At 42.6% G+C, this 27,999-nt stretch overlaps 1 protein-coding gene across 3 annotated transcripts; it reads right to left on the bottom strand.

Annotated features, from left to right (window-relative positions):
• Positions 1–50: 50 nt before the first annotated feature.
• Positions 51–27,816, bottom strand: LOC306887724 (tripartite motif-containing protein 16-like). 3 transcript variants are annotated; one of them, XM_079445712.1, is made up of 6 exons: positions 27,154–27,797; positions 26,112–26,207; positions 25,798–26,031; positions 14,653–14,812; positions 14,465–14,512; positions 51–2,442 (listed from the first exon to the last, which is right to left on the bottom strand). In XM_079445712.1, exons 1-6 carry the CDS (start codon positions 27,724–27,726, stop codon positions 2,054–2,056), a joined length of 1,500 nt encoding a protein of 499 aa, XP_079301838.1. In that variant the 5' UTR covers positions 27,727–27,797; the 3' UTR covers positions 51–2,053. The 3 variants fall into 3 exon arrangements, with proteins under 3 accessions (XP_079301838.1, XP_079301839.1, XP_079301837.1); XM_079445713.1 differs by having other exon boundaries at positions 51–2,412; positions 27,154–27,784; XM_079445711.1 differs by lacking the exon at positions 51–2,442 and adding an exon at positions 6,146–9,116 and having other exon boundaries at positions 27,154–27,816.
• Positions 27,817–27,999: the final 183 nt, after the last annotated feature.

The raw sequence follows: 27,999 nt of genomic DNA, 5'->3' as shown, positions 1-27,999 counted from the left end.
CAGATAATTTATTTTGGCATCAATAGCAAAGGAGACTCAAGCACACAACATTAATAAATGAATATGGCACTTTTATTCTTATACAATAATACAACCAATATTAAACCAGGATGCCCCGGCGAATAAAACACTTCATATATACACCCAATTCAATAAACCATAAAGGCAGATAATGGGCTGCTGGCCCTCTTACCCTCTACCGGACATGGGGTACAGCGTTCGGGGAGACAAGCGGCGGCCGCCGAATTTTAGCTACCCAAAACTACAAACTATCCCTCCCAATCACTTCGCACACGTCACAGAAAAACATCCAACCCACGTCCTGGCACGGCAGCCTCGGCAAGAAGCTCAGCAGCACTCACATACAAAATCCCTGCCAAACACAACAGACCTCATACCTTTATCGATTCCATTAGAAATGCAGCACAGGTGTTTGTCCCTTTCCCCAATGAGACATAAGGCAGACATTACGGGCGCCACCACTGTCGCCCCTCCCCTTGCCTAAATGAAGGGCTTACATCCACCCCCCTACTCCAAATGTGTCCACACATTCCCAGATACCTCACATTCTGTAACGTAGAGGCAACAGGCACTTTGTGGCCCGCGTAGACCTCCTCAAATACTCAGTCTGTGAAACATATGGGTTAGAGTGACCTTCCCTCAATGCAGTCTGTAATGTCTCTTCAACAATGTCCGTATTAGAGGTCGCTCCTCCATCCCTCTGTATGGGTGCTGGTGGCCCTGTAAGACAGCCCCCCACCCAAGGATACATACAGCAATTACTGTTCACAGGATTAACATTAGAATCAGAAGGTGAAACCTCAACACTTTTCCCTTCTAAGGGCAAGGCTATATCAAATTTACATGGGCTTAACATATTGCGATGCAAAACCCTCTCCTCACCATCATCCCCTTCCTTCTTAACAACATAAACAGGTATATCAAGATTAGGTTGTGACATGACAACATACACATTCCGTTCCCATTTATAATCCAATTTACCCTGTCCCCTAGCCCGCTTATTTAGGACCATGACTCTCTGCCCCATCAACAAAGGATCCCCCTTAACTTTAAGATCAAACCCCTTCTTTTGATGAAATTGAGCCTTCTGCACTTGTTTTCGGGCTTGATTATAGGCAGTCACCAATCTTTTATGATGGTGATGCACCCAGCTGTCAACTGTGCCCAAAAAGCCATCTCCCCGGCCCAGCATAACATTAATGGGCAATTTTGCCTGACGGCCAAACATTAAAAAATATGGGGTATAGCCTGTAGAAGGATGAGGGGTGTTATTGTAGGCCTGTACCAATTCTGCCACATGCTGGTCCCAATCCTCTTTCTGATCATCCTTTAAAGTGCCCAGCATACTCAATAGTGTCCGATTAAAACGTTCACATTGTCCATTTCCAGCTGGGTGATAGGGAGTCGTATGAGACTTACTGATATTATACAATGAGCATAGATCTTTAATGATCTTAAATTTGGGACCTGGTCAGAGTGCAGCTGATCAAACCCCCCAAATGACTGTATAAAATGTTTCCACAACACCCTTGCAGTAGTCACAGCAGTCTGGTCCGCAGTAGGCACTGCAACTGCATAACGAGCGAAGTGGTCCATCATAACTAAGATATTACACATCCCGCTGCGTGCAGTCTTCAGTGACAAAAAATCAACAGAAACAATCTGAAGCGTGTATTCTGATTGTATATATACAAGAGGGGCACTCACTTTATTTACAGGAGTCTTATGCAGGTTGCATCGGACACACTGAAGGCACCACTTCTCCACTCCTCGTGCCAACCCTGGCCAAAAGAAACGTTAGCGGGCCCAGGTGTCCTGCATGGTCATGCACCCATTCCAGGACTTGCGTCTGCAGACACTGAGGCACCACTATTTGCTTCCATTTGTCAAATGTCTTTGGATCACATACCTCCCTGCATAGCAGTCCCTGATCCACGCAGAGGCGGGCCCACTGTCGCAACAACACTTGGGTAGACTTATCTTCCGCTGCTCGCTCTCTTGGAGAGGGCTCTCTCCCTCTGTCCATATAGATTCACAGTCGTGATACCGCTGGATCAGTCCGCTGCGCCCTCCTCCACTCGACCAACAGGCTGGGGCCAACTATGTCTCCTTGATCTGTATGTGCCACCGTCTCGAACTTGTGACCCTCCTCCAAGTCCTCGGTAACGGGAACAAAGGCATGGACACAGGCACGGACAACTTCACATTCGACATATCCGACCTCACCACATGGGACTGCCCCATCCTCTGGGGGCCTGGCAGAAGTCTCACTCACAGGCCACCTGGAGAGGGCATCAGCATTTCCATTTGTCCGCCCCAGTCTATAACACACCTCAAACTGGAATCCTGCGAGCTGGGCCGCCCATCGTTGCTCCACTGCAACCAGATTTGCTGTATTCAGATGAGCCAAAGGATTATTATCTGTGAAAACAGTAAAGGGGAGACAGCAAGATATTCCCTAAACTTTTTCACTATTGCCTATTTTAAAGCCAGAAGTTCCAGTTTGAATGAGCTGTAATTTTTATAATTCCTTTCCGTTGGTCGGAGACTTCTATTTGCGTAAGAAATTACTCTCTCCTTCCCCTCTTGGACCTGGGCCAATACTGCTCCCAATCCTGTCTGGCTGGCATCAGTGTACAACAAAAATGGCAATTCAAAATCAGCATATGCCAATATGGGTGCTTGTAGGAGACTCTCCTTCAATTCCTTAAATGCAATGTCCTGTGCCTCTCCCCATGCTCTGCCATCTCTTTTTCCTGTGGCCGATCGAGTACACTGCTTTGATGTCCTCCACAACATTGAATTCAGTGGTGCTGCAATCTGGACAAAGTCTTTTATAAAATGTCTATAATACCAAAAAAGCACACAACTGAGTAATATTTTGAGGGGTTACCCAGGCCTCCACTGCTCGCAACTTCTCTGAGTCTGGTGACACCCCTCCTTCTGCAATCACATGGCCCAGATAATGAACTTGATTCTGGAAAAGGGAACACTTACTGAGTTTGACCTTTAGGCCGAAGTCTCCCAAATGACTGAAGACTAAATCTAGATGGACAATGTGGGCCTCAAAGGAAGGGGAAAAAGCAATTATATCATCCAATTTTGGTCCCCCAAGCAGCTCTCGACCAGTCTCTGAAAAGTTCCTGGGGCATTGCATAACCCCATCGGCATCCGGTTAAATTCATATAGCCATCGGCGTCCCAAAAGCGGTTTTCTCTTTGTCAGCTGGGTGCACCCCCACCTGCCAATACCCATGTGCTAGATCTAACGTTGAAAACACTCTAGATTTTTTCAGTGAGGCCAATGACTCCTCAATTCTAGGCAAAGGGTATGAATCATTATGAGTAACACTGTTCAGCTGCCTGTAGTCCACACAGAAATGAAGGGTGACGTCCTTCTTTCTGACAAGCACCACAGGTGCTGCCCAAGGACTATAGCTCTCCTTAATAATACCATTTTCAAGCATGTATTTTAAAAGTCCCCTTACTTCTTGATACGATTTTGGTGGAATCCTATTATAATGATCCCTAATTGGGGCTGCATCAGCAGTTGATATTACATGTAAAACCCTATCAGTATGCCTATAATCCTCATCATGTTCTGAGAAAACCTTCTGATGCTTGGATAACAAATCAGAAATTATTTCTTGTTGTTTGGTACTAAATTGCAGTGGATCTAAAGAAACTGCCACTGGCCAGGGCATCTGTTCTTGTCTTACATCCTGCACACTCTTATGCCTCACTCCCACCTCCACAGTCTCATTATCCAATGGTCTTAATTCTACGTTTCCCTGCAACCTTGATGGACACAACTCAACATCACAAATCTGACCTAACCGACAACGCTGAAAAAGTGTCACCGGCACTGGAGAAAGGTTTAAGATTCTGACCATAACTCTACCATTTGAAACTACGCTCAATGATCGGGCTACCAATAACTGGCCCGGCAATACATCATCTTGACATGATTCTACCAAGCCCACATAATCCTTTCTATAAGGCCGAACATGTGCGCATGCCTTGATTACCACCTCTGACTGTGCTGGTATTATTTTTGTTTTCCCTGTGGCCAGTAAATAGCGCTTATCTGTCCTGACTCATCAACAAAGTTTAGCAAGTCTTCACACACAGGAAACATTTGATTCCACACCTTAACTTGTACTTCACTTTCTACCCCTAAACAACCATATCCAGACTGTGTCATCAAAATTTTCCTACACTCTTTAATTATGTTCATTCCAATCAATCCTGGATATGATGACCCATTCGAGTATTTGACACTAAGCACTCCCCTTTTTGGTATTACTTTGCCGGCATATAAATATCCCCCCCATGAGACTGGGGGAAGTCGTGGCCTAATGGTTAGAGATTCGAACTTGTAATCCAAAGGTTGTGGGTTCGAGTCTCCGGCCGGCAGGGATTGTAGGTGGGGGGAGTGAATGTACAGTGCTCTCTCCACCCTCAATACCACGACTGAGGTGCCCTTGAGCAAGGCACCGAACCCCCAACTGCTCCCCGGGCGCTGCAGCATAAAATGGCTGCCCACTGCTCCGGGTGTATGTTCACGGTGTGTGTGTGTTCACTGCGTGTGTGTGTTCACTGCTGTGTGTGTGCACGTTGGATGGGTTAAATGCAGAGCATGAATTCCGAGTATGGGTCACCATACTTGGCTGAATGTCACTTCACTTCACTTCACTTCACATATAATTAAATATACCCAATATATGGAATAACTAATCCATTCGCAGCTACCAAATTAAACCTTTGAATAGGTGGATACATTGTTGGCCCAACAGTCTCAAAATGTTTCTTAAAATAACTTTGTCAATGTAGTCACTTGTGAACCTGTATCAATCAAAAAAAGGTGTTTTAACCCCTTGTTTCACCACGTCCACCACTGGGCATTGTCTTATTAAATGATCTTTCTTTTCTGGTTGGCCTCTACCTAACATACCCACTATTTGAGCCTGCACAGTGGGTTCTACAAGTTTAAAGGCCCTTGTGCTCCTTCCACCAACCTACAACTTCTTTCAATATGCCCAACTTGTTTACAGTGCCAGCAAATAGGTCTACCCTGATGGTCAAATTGGTCTGAACTTTTTCGTCCTCCCCTGGACTCATATCTAGATCTGGCACTTTCACTGTTAGGCAATAAATTCTGTACTCCTTCACAAAGTTCATTATTCATTCCAGCCACCATTTCCTTTATTTCTCCTTTTAACTGCAAGAAAACCTCCCGTTTAATTTCCTCAACCAATTTTGCTTTATCTGGGGCTGGTTTTAACTGTACTGTTGCAGCTACGGCCTGCCTCACCTCCCCAAACTCATCTGCTCGTAGAATGGCTTCCTGTTTGACCTTTGCAAAAGAACTATCTGGTACTGCTCTAACCATACCCCGAAGTTCCCTACGCAATCCTACATCCAAAAGTCCTAAAATAAATTGATCCCGTAAGATGTTACCCCTAGTGGTACCATCCCCCCTATTCTCCAACCGAGTACTCAATTCCTGAAATGCCAGAGCATACTGTCTAACGTTCTCATCCGTCCTTTGTTTACGGGTAAAGAACTGGGAACGAAGGGTAGCAAGGGGAGCTATGTCTCCATAAATACCTTTCAAAAATGTCAATATATGTTCGGATGTTGCACGCTGTGCTGCTGGCAAAGCTAACACTTCCCTCTTTGCTTCTCCATCCAGATTATTTACTAAAGCTGAAACTTTCTGCGCCTCAGAGAAAGGATATATATTAAACATTGATATCTGCGTATCATACCAATCCTGAAAGTTATTTGCCTGAATCCCCTGTTCCCCATTAAACTTTTGACACCACAGTGTTCCCATCATAAAAGGAAACATAACCATGTTTGCATTTGTTGCTTGACTCTGAGATATGTTAGGAGAACTATCCAATCCCTGCTGCTTCTTACTGGATGTAGAGGGTAACTGCACCGATTGTGTAGTCGACATCTTCCTTGCTATTGCCCAGTGTTCAGACTGCCAAACTACGCCAAATTGTAACACTCCAAAATAAAGTCAAATGAGTAGATGAAGAGACCAAAAGGTTCCTGACTGGACCAGATAATTTATTTGGGCATCAATAACAAAGGAGACTCAAGCACACAACATTAATAAATGAATATGGCACTTTTATTCTTATACAATAATACAACCAATATTAAACCAGGACGCCCCGGTGAATAAAACATTTCACATATACACCCAATTCAATAAACCATAAAGGCAGATAATGGGCTGCTGGCCCTCTTACCCGCTACCGGACATGGGGTACAGCGTTCGGGAAGACAAGCGGCGGCCGCCAAATTTAGCTAGGGAACCCAAAACTACAAACTATCCCTCCTAATCGGTTTGCACACGTCGCAGAAAAACATCCAACCCACGTCCTGGCACGGCAGACTCGGCAAGAAGCTCAGCAGCACTCACATACAAAATCCCTGCCAAACACAACAGACCTCATACCTTTATCGATTCCATTAGAAATGCAGCACAGGTGTTTGTCCCTTTCCCTAATGAGACGTAAGGCAGACATTACGGTCACCACCCCTGTCGCTTCTCCCCTTGCCTAAATGAAGGGCTTACAAATAAGTAAAACAAATTGATAAGACACTAAGTTCGACTACGACACTGGACGTCAAAGTTGATAAGGTGTAAATTATTTGAATCGGATCGATTTAATCAAATCAATATTGAACCTTAATAATCGATTCCCCAAAATGATAAATAAGAGCTAAAGATAAAACTATAAATCATTACAGCATTTGCAATTCAATATTTGTATGTTTCAGCAAAGTATGGTAACCTGTACTTGGAATTTGTGCTCTGAATTTAACCCATCCAAGTGCATACACACACACACGTTTGTTTTTGTGAAAAGTGGGGACATCCCATAGGCGTAATGGTTTTTATACTGTACAAACTGTGTTGTCATGTGTGACATTGGTGTAAAAGGTGCTGGCTCCTTTAAGAATTATGATGATGTCATCAATATAGGACCAGCTTCAGTCTATTGCATGGAAGGGAGCAGCCTGTTATTGTGGTTCCTTGCATCTTAAGTCATCTGCTACATTTCTTGTCTTTCGGAAGTATCGTCGGTATGTAAGTTTATGTTAAAGAGTAATTCAACTATATTTGATAGTATTTTCTGTTAAGTGCAACTTTCATGTGAATCTTTATACAGGTGTGTGTCATGTGTTCCTGCCACTTGTGCCCTTATTTGGTGTGTTTCCTGTCCTTGTCTGATGTAATCATTCGTTTATTCATGTCTAGCCGTGTCCGTTAATTTACCTGTGTATTTATAGTCCTGTCTGTGCAATGTTATTTTGTCTGGTCTACTCGTTACTCCCCGGTGTTCCTGTTTGTAAGTCTTGCCTTGTCCTGATGTCCAGTAATATATGTTATTTGAGTTTACGTCCTCGTCCCTCCCTGCTGTGTGCACCGTGACAGTCACCATGTTATTTGTGTTATACTCCCATGTGTGACCTATGTAGCAGTTACGTATCATTAATCATTTACTTTGGTGATGCAATTCAGTCAGTATACAGTTTGGAATGTGGAAGATTTCAGGTGTTACAGTACTTTATTTCATATACATGAATGCAAACTTATGCACTGTTATTTCATACGTGCTTATGTTACACTAGTGATGCATATTCAAAATATTCCTTTTCAATGTACTTAAATTTAATTTGTTCTTTTCAGTTTTACCCTACTTCCAGTCATCCATTAAACGAAGTGAACTGAGTATCTGCTTCAGTGTGGTGATTGGTAGAGGAGTTATCTGTCTGTCAACGTATGCAAGGCGCATTGGGGTGGCAGAAAACAAACTGTGTGTGCTATTGCCCTACACCTACCCTACACCTAAACTTAGCCCTCACAGGAGACTGTGCATTTCTACTTTCCCCCAAAACCTCACTCTGTATGATTTCTAAGCGTTTTGAAAAGTGGGGACATGGGTCAATGTCCTGAAAAGTCACCTTCACCTTGTAATACCTGTGTTATTATACAAATTTATGTCCTCGTTTGTCACAAAAACGCACGCGCACACACACATTGATCTTTAATAGATTTAAATTATAAACAAGCTATAACTTGAAAATGAAACCAGATTCCATAGATAATAATTGCATGACTATAAAAACTTGTGACACCGCAAGACAAAAACACAGGAAAGGGCTGGTGCTACATGAGGTGAATAATGAAAATGATTTATTGACTGTGTGTGATCATTTGAATTGAAAGGTCCTTTTAATAGTAATAATAGAAATGATTGATGTGAGATTACATTAAAAACTAAATGAGTGATTTCAATCAACACAAACAGAGAAAAGCACAGAAACACATGATCACTCAGCAGGACTCACACACACACTGATCTTACTGGCTATATGAGGATTTATTACAAACATTTATTCTGACATGTTATTTCACTGACAAAAGTTCAGCTGCAGTATTAATGTCATGAAGAGAAAAGAAGAGACTCAATAACATCTCACTGTAACTGATTCATCATGCAGATCAAAGCATTATGGCTAGAATCTCTCTACAGTCTATTCTGATTCATCAACACAGTTTCACTGATGATCTTACATTAAGAACATTGAACCCAGGATAGAGCGGCTGAGTGAATGTGGTCTGGACTGTGTGGATGAGGCTCATTGTGTCAGAGACACTGTAGAAGGACAGAGTTCCTGCACTGTGATCCACAAACACCCCAATTCTACTGCTGATGGGCTTCACAGGGAGACGATACTCTATGTTATTGTGTCTGAATGAGTATCTGGAGGGAAAGCTGATCAAACTCCAGGACTGATCATTATTTCCAAACCCACACTCATCACCCCGTCCCTTCCTGCTGATGTTCTTATATGACACTGATATAAACACACGTCCACTGTACTCCAGCTCCCAGTAACAGTGTCCACACAAACTCTCTCTACACAACACCTGAAGCCAATAATCAAATCTGTCTGGATGATCAGGATACGGCTGATCGCTGCCAGTGTAAGTAATCTCTCTGTTGCTCTCAGACAGACAGAGCCATTTATTCATTGTGTCTGGATCCAGAGTGAACTGATGGGAATCTGATGGAGATAAACCACTTCAGAATCAGGAATTATGAATCTGTTTTTCAGCTTTTCATGTACAGTTGGGCAAAAAAGTATTTAGTCAGCCACCAATTGTGCAAGTTCTCCCACTTAAAAAGATGAGAGAGGCCTGTAATTTTCATCATAGGTACACTTCAACTATGAGAGACAGAATGGGGGGAAAGAATCCAGGAAATCACATTGTAAGATTTTTAAAGAATTTATTTGCAAATTATGGTGGAAAATAAGTATTTGGTCAATAACAAAAGTTCATCTCAATACTTTGTTATATACCCTTTGTTGGCAATGACAGAGGTCAAACGTTTTCTGTAAGTCTTCACAAGGTTTTCACACACTGTTACTGGTATTTTGGCCCATTCCTCCATGCAGTTCTCCTTTAGATCAGTGATGTTTTGGGGCTGTCGCTGGGCAACACGGACTTTCAACTCCCTCCAAAGATTTTCTATGGGGTTGAGATCTGGAGACTGGCTAGGCCACTCCAGGACCTTGAAATGCTTCTTACGAAGCCACTCCTTCGTTGCCCGGGCGGTGTGTTTGGGATCATTGTCATGCTGAAAGACCCAGCCACGTTTCATCTTCAATGCCCTTGCTGATGGAAGGAGGTTTTCCCTCAAAATCTCACGATACATGGCCCCATTCATTCTTTCCTTTACACGGATCAGTCGTCCTGGTCCCTTTGCAGAAAAACAGCCCCAAAGCATGATGTTTCCAACCCCATGCTTCACAGTAGGTATGGTGTTCTTTGGATGCAACTTCGCATTCTTTCTCCTCCAAACACGACGAGTTGAGTTTTTACCAAAAAGTTATATTTTGGTTTCATCTGACCATATGACATTCTCCCAATCCTCTTCTGGATCATCCAAATGCTCTCTAGCAAACTTCAGACGGGCCCGGACATGTACTGGCTTAAGCAGGGGGACACGTCTGGCACTGCAGGATTTGAGTCCCTGGTGGCGTAGTGCGTTACTGATGGTAGCCTTTGTTACTTTGGTCCCAGCTCTCATTCACTAGGTCCCCCGTGTGGTTCTGGGATTTTTGCTCACCGTTCTTGTGATCATTTTGACCCCACGGGGTGAGATCTTGCGTGGAGCCCCAGATCGAGGGAGATTATCAGTGGTCTTGTATGTCTTCCATTTTCTAATAATTGCTCCCACAGTTGATTTCTTCACACCAAGCTGCTTGCCTATTGCAGATTCAGTCTTCCCAGCCTGGTGCAGATCTACAATTTTGTTTCTGGTGTCCTTCGACAGCTCTTTGGTCTTGGCCAGGGCTCTGAACCGGTTCAAGGAACGTAAACGAAAACCGGAAACGAACTAAATTTTGACTGGAACAGAACCGGAAACAGAAACTAAATCAAATTTTATAGTTACGAACAGAATCGAAAATTTGAAATGGACATTAACCGGTTAATAGCGTTATTTTATCGTTCTATTTAATATTTTAAATTTGCTGTCAACCAATCACGACTTCAAGTAGTACAGACTATACAAATGTGATGCTGACGCATCCAGCGAGTGAAATGCCCGCCCGCGCTCAGCTGTGAACCCTAGTCGCAATGGCAATGAATTCTGCTACCATCTGTTTTAATGGAAAATCTGACAGGGTAGCAAAAATCGTAAGAACACCGGCGTTAGCGTTTATCCAACGTCAGTGTGAGATGGATTCAACAGATCTTACACACCAGCGGTGCTTCGATGAAAGTAAAAGCCAATAAATAATATTTTAGTAGGCTATACGTCGAGAATATGGAAACATTTGGATTCGTGCCGAGTGAGAGAGGTAGGCATCAGTTTCACCTTTAATTTGTTTTTGGAATGACGTTTTTATAGCCTATAGGCTATCCTTAAGTTTAGAGGATTTGTTGTGGAGAGAAACTAATTACTGTGTTTATTAGGGATGTGCGGGTCTAGTCGACTAGTCGACTAAACGGTACAGCTCCTACTAGTCGACATTGAAAACAATAGTCGATTACACGAGAGAAAATAACCCCCCCAAAAAAACATTTTATCATTCAAATTACCATCATTTTAACGTTACATTTTAAAACATTTTAAATAAGTTAAAATAAAACTTTTGAAAAAGAATACATATCAAAATATTTAAATATTTTTAAAAGCATATCTGGGCAGAAACTAAATTTTTACCTCAGACCTCTCATGCCTTGTCTTCAGGTCAGTTGCGGCGAGCTTAGAATGACCACACGAAAGACCTATGCGTTAGCTTGGAGGCTAGCCAAAGCCAGCAATGTCAATCTTTCATACGTCGCTGCGGTCCGTGATCCCATGCACGCGATCTATTCTTCTAAACGAAGACCCACTTCGGTGGTGCTGCGGGATTTCCAGGCTCTTTTCGAAACTCTCTGCGTGCCTGTGACTTCAGTTCCTGCCGAGCCAGTTTTTGTTTTGTTTGTTTTCAAGTGCAGAATCGTCAAGTCCAGTCTTTCCACGTTACAGATGTGCATGGAGTAAGTAAAACTAGCATTCTTTTGTTTTTAGACAATATAGCCAACATGAAGTACATTTTTTAAAGCCATTTTAATGCTATTCCTTGATAAACGTTCCTATTTTTTTTTTACTTTTGTTTTTATATGTTGGCTAACTTTATATGAAAATGAAGAATTCTGTCAGTCTATTGATTGATTTTCCATTTCTGCATTGCTCCAGCCGATCTGAATAAATAAGCTATGCACCGGTTTATGTTGAGTGTTAGAGCCCTGCAAAATTATTTTTATATTGTAGACATCTATGGATTAGTGATGAAAAAATCACCGCGCTGGTGGAAACAATAGGAGACCACACGACTGAGAGCAGCTCGATGGTGTTTAGTGTCCCACAGCAGCAGCAGGTGACTTCAGCGCAGCGGAATAGTTCTGTGTTCAAATGCACGCAATAGGCTAAAGCTTGCTGCAAAACCCCAGCAAACATAACCATGAATGTGTCTGCGGGAAATAGTAAGGAGATATTTGAACTATTTACTAATAAACTAATGTTTTCTGAGTCCGTGTCGCAAGGATGAAGTTGCTGATCCTGACTCACCGTCTCCTCATTAGACGCGCCTTTAGAGAGAAATGCATCTTTATTGATTATGATTAAGATTATAATAAAAGAGTTTTTGTTTTCAATTTTTTATTTCGTTAAGTGATCATTTAAAGCTTTCTATAGATATATTTATCATGTCTGTGAGGCATGTATTCGCTCAGCTTCGGTTAATTTTTATGAAGCGCTCCTGTTCAAGACGAGACGGCAGAAAGCACATAATGTTTGTTTTCTTTGTTTTATAAAAGAACTACCTTTTGTTGGCGCACAAATACAAGTAGACCCTTTACAGGTCGGAATGATGTATTATTCTTACCTTTATCAAACAAACAAACAAACAAACAAACAAAAAATTACGGTGTAGGCTATTTTAATTTGTTTCCACTGAAAGCAATCCAAGTGTTTGCTGGTGCCTCCATGTCCTGCAGAGCGCGCTTTAGCTTCCACTCTCCGCACAAACTTACATATAGGCTAGCGCACATTATTATTATAGCCGGTTTAACGTTTAAACATTGTTATATACTTGAACTGTTTTAGTATATCTATAGATTTTATTTTAGGCAAGTCGTGATGATATGAGAAGGCTAAATTGATCAAACATAGGCTATGATCAGCTCATGCCGCTGGCCGCTTGGTCGTTACTTTAAAAAAAAAAAAAAAACGTATAGGCTATTTAATGAACAAAAATGCTCCCAACGTTTTTCTAAATTAACTTAATAAAAAAACAAAACGAAATATAATAATTTTGCCATTACACACAAAACAGAACTATTTTAATAGCCGAAACAGTATAAACTGTTTTAGGAGAAGGGGGAAAAAAAAGGGCTCGGGTCGGAAATTCTGATAAGCTGTCGGACGTGGGCCGGGCCTAGCCTGAGCGTCTCGGGCCAGGGCCGGGCTAGGGCCTAAATTTGAGGACCGTGCAGGGCTCTGTTGAGTGTATGCTCTTTATTTTTTTTCTGTTTAACGACCGCCTAATATTAAATGATGATAACGCGAGGCAAGCATAATCATGACCTATTTTTAGCAGAATTAATTGAGGGATTTGACAGTGTGATTCAAAGATTTAAGTATTTCAAGTGTAGGCTGTTATATAGACACGCACTTTTTTTTGCCATTTTTTGGGGGTTTCTAGCTTTTAGACTAGTCGACTAGTCGGATACAAAACTTTCGTTTAAACGACAGTCAAATTAGTCGTAGCGCACATCCCTAGTGTTTATAATGTTTGTAAACATTTTTGATTTACCGGCATTTTAGCCTACATCATTTCTGAATAATAGGCTAATAAAATGCAGGCTTAGCCTTTGTTTTTTTCCCCCTCAAAACATTTTATACAAGTAGCGTTTTTTTGTTTTTTTTTACAATTTGCAGCAAACATTTTTAAAAAATTCTTTAATGTCTTTAAAGCATTAATAGATTTTTTTATTTTGTTTAGTAGCCTACATTTAGAAATGTAAAAATCTAGAAAAGATGATGCTGTATAGCCTATTAGCGCAGCGGGTTAAGATACCATCTCTTTCTGTATTTTATTTTTATTTATTTTTCTTTTTGTGTAAAGAAAACACAGTACTTTATTATTATTATTATAGGCAAAGACAATTTTAAAAATAACGGTATTAACCGTTATTTTTTCTACTCAAACCGGTTTCGGAACGGTAATAATACAGAGGAACGCAGGAACGGAAACGTTAAAATATCGATTCTGCTTGGAGTGAACTGATTGACATTTTTTTTTCGTTTTCAAGCCCTGCTTGGCCATAGTGGAGTTTGGAGTGTGACTGTTTGAGGTTGTGGACAGGTGTCTTTTATACTGATAACGAGTTCAAACAGGTGCCATTAATACAGGTAACGAGTGGAGGACAGAGGAGCCTCTTAAAGAAGAAGTTACAGGTCTGTGAGAGCCAGAAATCTTGCTTGTTTGTAGGTGACCAAATACTTATTTTACAGAGGAATTGACCAATTAATTCATTAAAAATCCTACAATGTGATTTCCTGGATTCTTTCCCCCCATTCTGTCTCTCATAGTTGAACTGTACCTATGATGAAAATTACTGTCCTCTCTCATCTTTTTAAGTGGGAGAACTTGCACAGTTGCTGACTAAATACTTTTTTGCCCAACTGTAGCTGAACTCTTCATTTTCAGTGTATCATCAGTGTCTCAGTAGCTGACAAAATATCTTGTGAAAATCATCATTTACATCATTAATTATAAAACGGATGATAGTGAATCTTCTACAGAAGAATATGAACACACAGTGAGTTTTTCTGCTTGTTTTCTTAATGACTTACATTGTAGGAAGTCGGTCCTGGTTCTGGGAACAATGTTGGTGAAGGTGACTGTGGAAATCAACAGACATGAACAGTGTGATTCTCATGATCCTGCATCCATTCCTAACACATTTCTAATATGACGTTCTCCATGATATGAGATGATGATGGACTGGTTTCTGAGAGGAGATGAATCTCCAGGACTTTACCTCTGTCTGAGATCTTCTTGAGCTCCTCTTTGCAGAAATCCTCCAGTTTGTCTCTCAGCTGACAGACAGATTCTCTCAGATCATCAAAAGAGAAGAGAGAACTGAAGGGATCTTCATTTATGTCTGTATATTCAGGAGGTGCTGAGAGAGACTGGAAACTCTACAGAAAACAGAAATCAAAACTCATCAGCTCCACACTTCACCCAATAACCTGCACCAACATCAGATTTGACTTGACTAATCTTTAGTAACTCAACTCAATCCAGCACTTTTACAGCATCAGCTTCATTCTCCTCATATTCATTATCACATTAGAGCTAAAGATTCTAGTATTTTCCACTTACACTGTATGTGAACTTTCTAGGAAATAGTTTGGATAAAACATCTGCTAAGAACATAAATGTCCATCTAATAGCTCAAGTACAATCAATGGAGTCTCATTGTAGAGTTGAGTAGATTTGCTAAAGGGAAAGCAGCTCGAAGGCTACGATTAGACTGACCATTATTTATAACTTTAGAGCGGTTAGAGACATTGAAACTTCACAAGAACACTTAAAGGCTAGTTCAGACTACAGGATTTTAAGCCCAATTGGCAAATTAATGAGCTCGCTGACAGGTCGGGCTGTAATGTTGGGAAAATCAGTGGGCGCTCCGCAATCTTTGTGTGAACTACACAACAATGCGTCAAAGAGGCTTGCTGACCAAACAAATATCTAGCATGTCAAATATCTGGACCAGTTGGCCGACTCGACATCACGTGGTGTCAGGTGTTGTGTCGAGCTACAGCCAATGAAAGAGCAAGGCAGACCGTTCCAATTGACCGTTTGCAAAACCCGTCCATCCTAGTTACTGTTGCCATGACCGACAAACAATGATGCTCTCACAATACACACGTTCTCACGCAGTGAAAAAGACAAATCGCAGAGCAAAGAGGAAACTGACAACACATTGACAGAGAAGACAGAGCAGGTTACTGCTGATATGAAACAAGATCTCAGGACTCTCAGTGTAATGAGGGGTCAGAAGCGTGTGGATCCATTTGCAGATATCTTTAATAATCAAAAAGTCAGGGTCAAACAGGCAGTGTTCAAAACAACAGTGGCAGGAATATCAGAGGCAGAGCAGAGACATAAACGATACCAGGCTTGAGTCAGGGCAGGCAGCAAAGCAGTCAGAGTTCCAGAAAGCAAGATCACAAGGGCAGGCGGCAGAGAATTAACAGTAGTCAAACAATCCAAAGTCATACACAGAAGGGTCACAGAATTACAAGGTAACCGCTTAGAAATGTCAGCCGGGGCAAAACAAGACTTCACAATGCGAGTGAGAGTGAATGTTGTTTAAGTTGTGTGGATAATGGAGAACACCTGTGCAGGTGATTAGTCTCTGAACGGGGTGTATGGGAAATGGAGTTCGGGAAAGTCAATACTCAGGACAGGGTGCCCTCCGGTGGCCATCGGAGAGAGCCACAGAGGTCTGATTCATGACACTCAGCTTTTAAACTAAAAAGTTATTTATAAAGAAATTCAAACAAATACCGTTTTGTGGCTCTTCAATGTGTCGTGACAGATCACTGTATTGCCTCAGTTCAAACACGTGAACCGATTGGATTTTCAAATGTACTTAATGCACGAAATGAACATGAATAAACATCAGAAAGAGTTTTATTTCAACCGCGAAACACCATTTTTCAAATTTAAGTCCACCAAAGTTAATCTGCTCTTCTGTCTGATTTGTGGTTAAAGGCTAGAAGGGATACTGTTGTGGCTATATTGCACGTCATTAACAATTGTCATTGCAGATTTAGCCTTACCCCTGGTGACGTCCCGTGTGATGCACGTTTCCATATATGGACTTATCTTGTCGAAGTGGGCGTGGCCCATGGAGGTTCCCCAGGATAAAGCAAACACGGACGTGCAGCGTGAATGCGCACAACAGAGACTCCATGCTGCCTTTGTTCCCAATCCAATTTCCCCGCGCAATTTAAAATATGTAAAATTAGAAGGAAATAAATGATTATCAAGAAAATAAGAAATCTTCTCCTTGGAATCCTTTCCTGTACTTTACAAACTGGTGCCGAAACCCGGGAGACTGGATTTAATCCATGAAGAATAACGGGAGAAGATTGAGCTGGATTGAAAATTGTTTGAAAGAAGCTACGGGGGAAATTTGAAAAATTGAATCTAAGTCATGGATTTAAAGCGACTAAAGATAAAGCGGGGAGTGGTCCGGACTGCAACAACAAAACTCACCCAGAAGATTGATGGTGAGTTGGAGAAAGAAGAATTATGTTTTGAGAGATTGGAGGAATTGCACGAACAGATTCAGGATAAAGAACAGATTCTTAGAGAATATGATAAAGATGTTGAAGCAGAAACGGAAGAAAATGATTTGGAAGCTGAGATGACTACAGTATTGGAGTATATGGATGCAATTAGTGTGCGGAGAACAAGATTGAGACGCGCGTTGCGCACGGAAGTTGAAGACAACCAGTCCGAACAGAGTGCACATGGGCCTGCACCTAGGTCTTATAGAATGAACACAGTCAACCTTCCTAAATTGGTCATTCAGAAGTTTTCTGGGGAGATTTGTGAGTGGCAAGGATTTTGGAGTCAGTACGAAACAACTATTCATGATAACGAAAGTTTGAGCAAGACTGACAAATTTAGTTATTTGAAATCATTTCTATCTGGCACCGCAGCGAGTGCAGTAGCAGGCCTCGCTTTGTCTGATATTAATTATGATACCGCCATTGATTTGCTCAAAAAACGATTTGGCCGTAAAGATTTAGTGATTAATGCCCATATGAATAAGTTACTGAATATGACTCCTGTAAAAAGAGCGACTGATGTGAGCGCTTTGCACAAATTATATGACGACTGTGAGATACAGGTGCGTAGTCTTGACGCACTAGGTGTTGTAGCGGACACCTATGGAAGTTTATTATGTCCAATCTTGTTGAAAATGATCCCAGAGGACATTGCACTCGAATTTACTAAATCAGAAGCAGATAATGTTCTCAAAGCAAAAGAGTTGATGGACTTTATGAAATTAGAGGTGGAGAGTAGAGAAAGAACCGTGAATCTCACTCAGAAGAAAGAAGTGTCTCAGAATGAATGGAGGAGCGCCGGCATTGACAAAGAACGCACGCCAGAGCGAAGGACGAGAAGGCCCAACTCCGGAAATATGGCCTCCTCAGCCGTGGCATTCCATATGTGGAGTTCGAATGACAGTGACTGTTTGTTTTGTGGTAAGCCTGATCACAAATCTCCTGATTGTACTGAGGCCACAGTTGATATCAGGAGAGAAAAGTTAAAACGATTAGGCAGATGTTTTGTATGTCTAGGGCACAGACACATTGCGCGAAACTGCCGGGCGCATGGAATTGAATGTGCCCAGTGTGGCAAAAGGCATTACAAAACAATCTGCAACCAGCAGTCAAGAGAGACCACGATTAAATCAGAGATAGACACTGCTCAAGCTCAATGCTCAGTTTCGCCAGGTGATCGTAATGGTAAAGCAGTGCTATTACAAACGGCAACCATTTGGGTAGATACGCCACGACAAAGCCAAATTGCCAAATGCTTATTAGATGGGGGTAGTCAACGCAGCTTTATCCGTGAAGATATTTCTAAAGCTGCCAGTAGATGCCAGTAGCGGGTACAGAAATCATTAAGCTGCACGTATTTGGTTCTGTAAATGCCAAACGAATGACAGTCAGAAGGGTTAAGGCTAGTTTGAGAAATCTGAAAACAAATGTATCTGTTGAAGTTGAATTACTAGAAACCCCAAGTGTATGTTCATCTGATATTAAAATGGCCAGTGAAGAAATCAGACGCTCTCTTGAAGCAAAGGGTCTCCAAGTAGCGGATCATCCTGTGAGAGGCATGGAACAGGAAGGCCTTGGACTTCTTATCGGAGGAGACTACTATTGGAGCATTGTGTCAGGACACACAGAGAGACTGGATAATGGACTTGTGGCTGTAGAGAGCAAATTCGGATGGTTGATACAAGGAACTGTGTCCATCCCTGTAATGAGCGTGACAACTGAAACAGTGGACGTAAATGCTCTGCATCTCAGTGTCGGCGAGGAGCAAGTGCTGACAGACCAACTGCGCAGTTTCTGGGAGACTGAGTCGTTGGGGATCACGAACATCAAACAGAACCCAGAGACAGACGTGCTGTGGAAGTTCGAGCAGACAGTAAAGTACCAACAAGGTAGATATGAAGTTAGTTTGCCTTGGCAAGAAGAGAATATTAATTTGGCTACTAATTACTGTAATGCTAGAAATCGTTTAAATGGCTTAGTAAAGCGTTTTCATTATAATGATGAGTTGTATGAACAATATGATCAAGTAATTCAAGAATATCTGGCTGAGGGAATTATCGAGGATGTGACTAATGTTGAGACAGAAAACCCAGTGTATTATATGCCCCATCATCCCATAATTAAAGAAAGTAGGATTACAACAAAGTTGCGAATTGTGTTTGATGCGTCATCCCATGAGCGAGAAAGCCGATCACTCAATGAATGTCTCTTTACGGGACCGAATCTGAACCCTGACATGCTAAGTATTTTAATCAAATTCAGGCAGCACAGAGTTGCTATGATGGCAGACATAACGAAAGCCTTTCTGCAAATTGGCCTGAATGAGAAAGATAGAGATGTGCTTAGATTCTTGTGGTTCAAAGAGAGACCCGTCCCTAATGAGGATCTTAAAGTGGCGATCATGAGAATGACGCGTGTGCCATTTGGTGCATCACCAAGTCCCTTTCTATTGGCTGCAACTATTAGGCACCACCTTAAGAAATACAAAGATAAATATTCTGAAGAAGTCAAAGTGTTGGATGAATGTCTCTATGTGGACGATTTAATAGCAGGGGCAGATAATGTAAAAATTGCACTCAAATTGTCTCAGAGAGCCAAAGAAATAATGTCAAGTGCAAGTATGAAACTATGCAAATGGAACACAAATTCATCGGAGTTGCAAAACGAATGGAAACAACGTAATACGGAGGAAATAGTGGAATTTAAAGGGCCAAATCCACTCAAAGTACTTGGTCTAACATGGAATAGAGACACTGATGAATTTATGTTTGAAACCAACGAATTGATTGAATTTCTGCGGAACAAAAGAGACACGAAACGAGGGGTCTTACAGGCAGCTGCGCGCATTTTCGATCCAATTGGATTTTTGTCTCCGTTTACCATTCGAGTCAAATGTCTATTTCAGGAAATGTGGGAGAGAGGAATATCATGGGATGAAGATCTTCCCTTTGATATCGCGCAGATCTGGCATCAATGGTGCTCAGAGATACCCTACTTGAAAAGGATAACTATTCCATGTCGTTATGATAATGATATCGAAATTAAATGTGATGAAACGAGTGTAAAGGCAACAGTTGAGCGTGAGATTCATGTATTTACAGATGCCAGTGAGAAGGCCTACTGCACCGCAGCTTATCTGAGGTGCATAAAATTAAACGGAGAGTGTATAACCAGTTTGATCGCTTCCAAAACTAAAGTCGCTCCATTAAAGAAAATGACAATCCCCAGATTAGAGTTAATGGGAGCGCTTATTGGCGCAAGACTTGGAAAATTCATATCGAACAATCTGAATGTGAGTGACAATGAAATGTATTTCTGGACTGACTCGATGATAACTTTCCATTGGATTAGGAGTAGTTCCAAACAGTGGAAACCGTTCGTGGAGAATCGAGTAAGTGAAATACAGAGTCTGACATCACCGGAAAACTGGAAACACTGCTCTGGAAAGGAGAACCCAGCTGACTGCGGGACGCGCGGAATAAGTGCCCAAGCGCTCCAGGGGGAGGTGCTCTGGTGGCACGGGCCGGAGTGGCTGGAAGACGGCGCACAGACACACGGAACTGAACCTCAGGTAATAAACAAAAATTATGATGTGATGGAGTATGTCGTTCAGAATAAAATGATTGACCCAAACTGTATAGTGTCACCGCTGTTTGACTTGAATAAGTACAGCGGACTCAACAGAGTTTTGAGAGTCACAGCATGGATACAGCGGTTTGTACATAATGCACGGGCACAGGAAAAACGCAAACCCAGAAGCAAGAAGGTCCTTTACCCAGAAGCATCCTTACATCTTGCCAGGTAATGATGCATTTTCAGAACTTTTGATCAGAAAGGCACATGAGGATGTGATGCATTCAGGCCTACAAGCCACGCTGAACCAATTGCGAGAAACGTATTGGATACTGAAATCGAGACAGATGACCAAAAGTTGTGTCAAGCGTTGTTTGATCTGCAGACGCGCACGCGTAAAAGCAGGCCAACAGGTCAGTGCACCATTACCAAAAGAGCGCATTAACGAGGCCCAAGCATTTGAAATTACTGGAGTTGACTTTGCTGGTCCAGTTTATGTGAAACCAGAAAAAAAGAAGGCGTATATTGCTTTATTCACATGCGCCGTAACACGAGCTGTACATTTAGAACTTGTTTCTGATTTGACCACTGACGCATTCCTGCTTGCCTTTAAGAGGTTTATTGCCAGACGCGGCATTTGCAGTGTCATTTATTCTGATAATGCAAAGACCTTTAAAAGAGCTGAAAAGGATTTGAAATTTCTGTGGACATTGATGAACGGAAAGAAAGTGCAGGAATTGTTTGTCGACAAGAGGATTTCATGGAAGTATATCGTTGAGCGAGCCGCTTGGTGGGGTGGCATGTGGGAGCGTTTGGTGAGATCAGTTAAGACGTGCTTACGGAAGGTATTGGGCAGGTCTTATCTCGACTTTGAGGAACTTCAAACTTTGATCTGTGAAGTGGAGGCTGTGATCAATTCCCGCCCTCTTTCCTACCTGCATACAGACAGCAGTGAACCTTCACCCCTCACACCTGCTCATTTCCTGACCGGACAGAGGATTACTACCCTTCCCTCCTATCCGTTGCAAGATTCCAGTTTGGGTAAAACGGCTGCCATCCAGCTCAACAAGAGACTACAGTATCGGCAGAGGTTGAGTACTCATTTCTGGAATCGATGGAAGAAGGAGTATTTGATGGAACTTCATTCTGCACACCATGTGAGTAACACATTAAATCAATCTATACCATTCAAAATTGGAGACGTTGTATTGATCCATGATTATAAGCAACCTAAGCATATGTGGAAGATGGGACGGATTGACGATACATTCATGGGAAGAGACGTAAAGTCAGATCATGTGCTGTCCGATTGCCGTCTGGAGTTGTGTTTAGAAGACCTGTACAATTACTCTACCCCCTGGAAGTGGATGAACATTGACTGATAAGTTCATCGGGCCGGAGTATGTTGTGGCTATATTGCACGTCATTAACAATTGTCATTGCAGATTTAGCCTTACCCCTGGTGACGTCCCGTGTGATGCACGTTTCCATATATGGACTTATCTTGTCGAAGTGGGCGTGGCCCATGGAGGTTCCCCAGGATAAAGCAAACACGGACGTGCAGCGTGAATGCGCACAACAGAGACTCCATGCTGCCTTTGTTCCCAATCCCATTTCCCTGCGCAATTTAAAATATGTAAAATTAGAAGGAAATAAATGATTATCAAGAAAATAAGAAATCTTCTCCTTGGAATCCTTTCCTGTACTTTACAGATACGGCTGCAACTGCGGCTACTAGGCATATGCGCATTTATATATTTTCATATATATTTTCTGAGCCAACGTTTTTAGTTTTAAAAAGCACATGGCGTCGTAGTTTCATCACTTTACAGAGTCGCAGTGACCGTCTTTTTGCAGTAAAGGACCTGTCATAGTTTAATGAGTGGTTTAATGAGATGACATAAAGCGTCGCGGTTAACCTGCACTGAAAACAGATGAGTGCACAAAGTTCAAAATTCAGTCAATCTTTTTTACCCCATTTTAACATGTATTTCTATTAAGACTGGCTGTAGCTGTCGGGCAAGATGGCGGATAGCAGCGACGGCACATAATATTCGCGTTCTGATTGGTCAGATCGCATGTCAATCAAGCTCTTTGCGAATGGTCAATTCTCGTGTGTTTTCATGACAAAACGTGGTTTAGGGAACGAATCGAGTCGTTGGGTGACAGAATTGTTGTCAGCTCGTGTAGTGTGTAACCCCTGGTTGCGGATCATTTACATAGAGTCATGTTGTCACGGTTCATAGAATCACTGTCTCATCCTTGCTTGTCTGTTGTGTGTGTGGCGTGTGTGAGTGGGTGTGTACAACATCATGGTAAAGAATACTTATCCTTGACCGTTGATGTCTTCTGCGTTCGAGAGGTTGCAGGGAGCATCTGTCTTCACCAAATTAGATTTACGTAACGCCTATCATTTGGTTCGCATAAGGGAGGGAGATGAGTGGAAAACTGCCTTTAATACCCCCAGGGGGCACTTTGAGTATCGGGTCATGCCGTTTGGGTTATCCAACTGTCCCGCAGTTTTCCAAGCACTCTTCAATGACGTGCTGAGAGACATGGTAGATCAGTTCATATACGTTTACCTGGATGACATATTGATTTTTTCTTCGTCTCTCCAGGAACGTGCAGCACGTCAGGCGAGTGCTCCAGAGGCTGCTTGAGAATGGGCTTTTTGCCAATGCGGAGAAGTGTGCGTTTCATGCACAGTCAGTTCCCTTTTTAGGATACATTGTCTCTGTTGAGGGAATTCGCATGGATCCCGATAAGGTTAAGGCTGTGGTGGATTGGCCATCCCCTGATTCCCGTAAGGCCCTGCAGAGGTTTCTGGGGTTCGCCAATTTCTACCGACGTTTCATTCGTAATTTCAGCCAACTAGCCGCTCCTCTGACGACCTTGACCTCCCCCAAGACGACGTTCAGGTGGTCCAGTGCAGCTGAGGCTGCATTTGCCAAACTGAAACGCTGCTTCGTTTCGGCGCCCATTCTTATCGCTCCTGATCCCACACATCAGTTTGTGGTGGAGGTCGATGCGTCAGAGGTGGGAGTAGGCGCGGTGTTGTCACAGCGAGCTCCCTCAGACGATAAAGTGCATCCCTGCGCGTTTTTCTCCCATCGATTGTCTTCTCCCGAGTGTAACTACGACATTGACAACAGAGAGTTGTTGGCGGTTAAGTTAGCATTGGAGGAATGGCGTCACTGGTTAGAAGGGTCGGGGGTACCTTTTGTCATCTGGACCGATCATAAAAACTTGGATTACATCAGATCCGCTAAACGCCTCAACTCCAGGCAGGCTCGGTGGGCACTTTTTTTCGGTCATTTTGATTTTTCACTGTCGTACCGCCCGGGCTCCAAGAACATCAAGCCCGATGCGCTGTCTCGTATTTTTGATCGTTCCGAACGCCCGTCGTCTCCCGAGTGCATATTACCTGAGAGACTCTTTGTCTCTACGCTCACTTGGGAGATCGAGTCGAAGGTTCGCACAGCCTTAGAGGGGATAATGCCTCCGCCTGGGTGCCCACCGAATCGGTTATTCGGGCCGGAGGGGTTACGGTCCGACGTTATTCGGTGGGGTCATGGTTCCAATGTGGCTTGCCATCCAGGAATTGGACGCACTAGGTTTCTAGTTAAACAACGGTTCTGGTGGCCCGCCATGGCTCGCAACATTCAGGATTTTGTTTTGGCCTGCTCAGTCTGTGCTCGTGGTAAGACTTCCAATCGAACCCCAGAGGGGTTACTTCAACCGCTGTCTGTCCCTTCGAGACCCTGGTCCCTCATTGCGTTAGATTTCGTCACAGCCCTCCCGCCCTCCCTGGGCAAGATGGTCGTTTTGACCGTGGTGGACCGGTTCTTGAAGATGGCTCATTTCATCCCCTTACCCAAATTACCGTCTGCTAAGGAGACAGCTGTTACTGTCGTTGATCACGTCTTTCGCATTCATAGCCTCCTGTATACGTCGTTGGTCAAAAAGTGTGGCTTTCTTCTAAGAACATTCCACTCCGCTCCGTCTGTAATAAACTTGCTCCTAAATTCATTGGCCCGTTTCCTGTCACCAAAGTTCTTAGTCCGGTGGCAGTTCGCCTCAAACTTCTTCCAGCGTACAGGAGAGTTCACCCCGTGTTTCATGTTTCTAAAATAAAACCCGTATTTCGTTAACCCCTTAATCCGCCTACCCCGATTCCTCCACCGCCGCGTCTCGTAGATGGGGAACCAACGTATTCGGTTAATCGTATTCTGGACTCGAGGCGGAGGGGACGCGGATTCCAGTATTTGGTGGACTGGGAAAGTTACGGTCCGGAGGAGAGAAGTTGGGTTCCTGACAGGGACATTCTGGATCACTCCCTTATTGATGATTACAATCTACGGGTAAGACTGGCTGGGGGAGGGGTACTGTCACGGTTCATAGAATCACTGTCTCATCCTTGCTTGTCTGTTGTGTGTGTGGCGTGAGTGGGTGTGTCATAGCTCGTTATCACGGGCTGATCTGTCACAGCTGTGGATCATTACTGGGTCTATTTAAGATCTACTCACGCTCCTCTCATTGTCAGATCCTCAGAGTTTCTCGGTGTTCCTGTTTCTGCTTCCCGATCTGTCTTCTGGTCTCTGCCCTGTCTTCGGAGGATTCCTCGGCTGGTTGTGACTGCCCATTGCGTCCCTGCGTCCGATTCCATCCATGCTGTGCATGAGCTCCGCCATTCTAGTGACTTTGTTTGTTCTCTCAATAAACTGTTGTTTATCCACAATTGAATCCTTCTCTTGATTATTCATAACACATGTAGTGTGAACACCACAACGACTTAAAGACAGACAATCAAGTCACGTAGTCTGAACAGCACAGCGATCTGCCAACGCGTAAAGTCGTGTAGTGTGAACTTGGCTTAAGACACAATCAGGTTCAGTTTGGTTTCCATACACTGAAGCATTGCTAATATAAAGGCTTATGTTTGGTGTCTTCATGGTCAAATTCAGCCAAATAAAATTAATTTTATCAGGTTTGAGGATCACCTGATCGAATTTTGATGAACGTTACTCAAAACCGGTACTATCAGGTTCACTGATTTCACCATGACATAATAAATCAGAGCTGAAAGCCAATTGTAAGCGATGTCTCTTTTAAAAGAAGATTATCAGATAAGTGTCTGACTGATGATTATATAATAAGACACTCATGAAATGTTTCTCTGTGAGTCTCCTGTCACAGCAGGATCGGCTCAAGTCCACTATGATGCTGTTCTTCTAGATCTGTGTTACCTGCAGGAACTGGATGTGATCCTGTGTGTGTGAAAGCTGCTCCAGCTCAGCGTCTCTCCTCCTCAGATCATTGATCTCCTGCTGCAGTCTCTCCAGTCGTCCTTCAGCTGGACTCACTGCTTGCTTTTCCTGATCTCTGATCAGCCGTGTCAGCTCAGAGCGGCGTCTCTCAATGGAGCGGATGAGCTCAGTAAAGATCCTCTCACTCTTCTCCACTGCTGTCTGTGCAGAGCGCTGTTAGGACACACAGTGATTCAGGCTTCAGTGAGTCTGAACTGAGACTGAGACAAACTTCTCTTCTTCTCCAGACTCACCTTATGAGACTCCACAGCCTCTCTCAGCTGCTGAAGATCTTTCTCTCTCTGCTGGATTCTCTGCTGGAGCATCTCCTGCGTCTCCTTCAGCTGCTTCTGCAGGACAAACAGATGATGTACAGAGTGTAACAGAGTGCATCTCACAGAAAACTACTGGCACTAACTCATCATGTCAAGAGATGAATCCAGCAAAACAAGAACTGATAACCAGTGTTGGGGGTAACGCATTACAAGTAACGCAAGTTACGTAATAATATTACTTTTTTCAAGTAACTAGTAAAGTAACGCATTACTTTTTAATTAACAATAAAATAACTGAGTTACTTTTTTCCCATTTATTGACTGACAGTGCACTGTGTGAAAATGCTGTTACTGTAGTTCTAGACTAAATGTGATTGTGTATTAATTCATCCCACTCGCAAAAAACAGATTTAGTATTCATCAAAAATGAGTTAAAACAGGGAAATACAAACTCAGAATATGACGCAAACTACAATAATTAAATATGTTAAACAACACAAATGTATCTAATCCCATTTTATTAACCAATGTCTTTGCTGCTGACCTTTGATGACCCAGTTCAACCATACTAATAAGCAAAAATGACTTTAGATAAACTAACAATTGTGCTTCATTGTTTTTTTTATTGCTGAAGAGTGTTGAACCTTCTTCTCCTGGGTTCTACTTTACAGACGTGAATTCACTTTTCCTTCAGCCTGAGGTTTATTCATTACACTTTTTGGTGTGAAAGGGCTTTTACATTTGCTATAATTAGAACTTCTTGTATTAAAAACAATCAAGCCTTGCTCATATTTAAAAAGTAACGCAAAAGTAACGTAACGCATTACTTTCCATAAAAAATAGCTAAGTAACGTAATTAGTTACTTTTTTAGGGAGTAACGCAATATTGTAATATTTAGCAAACAGTGAAACGTTTCTTTCAGCTGCTGGTTATTTCTGCTGCCATGTGCAGTGTGAATGCTGTAAGCTGTTAATATGGTGCCGATATAAACACATATGAAACATGTTTAGTTTTAAATACCTGTTTCTCTGTCCTCTGTGCTGCAGCTGATACAGTGTCGTGGTTTTTATGTTCATCCATCATACACAGCACACATATACATTTCTGGTCAGTTAGACAGAAAACCTCAAGGATCTTGTCATGTTTCTGGCAGATCATCTCCTGCAGTCGTCCAGTGGCATCGATCACTTTGTGTCTCTTTCCTTCAAACAAACTCTCATGTTGTTCAAGGTGATTCTGACAGTAAGAGTACAGGCACATCAGACAAGACTTGACAGCTTTGTATTTTCTTCCAGTACAGGCGTCACACTGCACATCTCCAGCTCCAGCATCACAGTCAGCAGGACGTTTCCTCTTCTTCAGTTTCTCCACCACTTCAGTCAGCATGGTGTTTCTAGCTAAAGCAGGTCTTGGACTGAAGGTCTGTTTGCACTGAGGGCAGCTGTAGACTCTCATCTGATCCTCCTGATCCCAGCAGCCTGCAATACAGCTCTTACAGTAACTGTGTCCACAGGTAATGGTCACTGGATCCTTCAGGAGATCCAGACACACTGCACACAAGAACTCATCATAAAAAACTCTTGCTTCTGCCATTTTAGTGCTTGAATACAGAAACACACAACAGCTTAACTGCACTTCAGTTTCTCTTTGCCTGAACACACGTGTTTCCTGTTTCCTGGTTCTGTGCTTGAAGTACGCAGTGTTTCCTGTTTCCTGGTTCTGTGCTTGAAGTACGCAGTGTTTCCTGTTTCCTGGTTCTGTGCACTGTGTACACAGTGCTGGGGAGTAACTAGTTACATGAAACGGAATTACGTCATTTAATTACAAAATAAATGTATTTGTAATAAGTTACAGTTATTGAGAAAA

This window comes from Barbus barbus (assembly GCF_936440315.1).
Source record: "Barbus barbus genome assembly, chromosome: 21".
In the NCBI taxonomy this organism is placed as follows: domain Eukaryota; kingdom Metazoa; phylum Chordata; class Actinopteri; order Cypriniformes; family Cyprinidae; genus Barbus; species Barbus barbus.
This window is presented reverse-complemented; position numbering and strand designations above follow the sequence as displayed.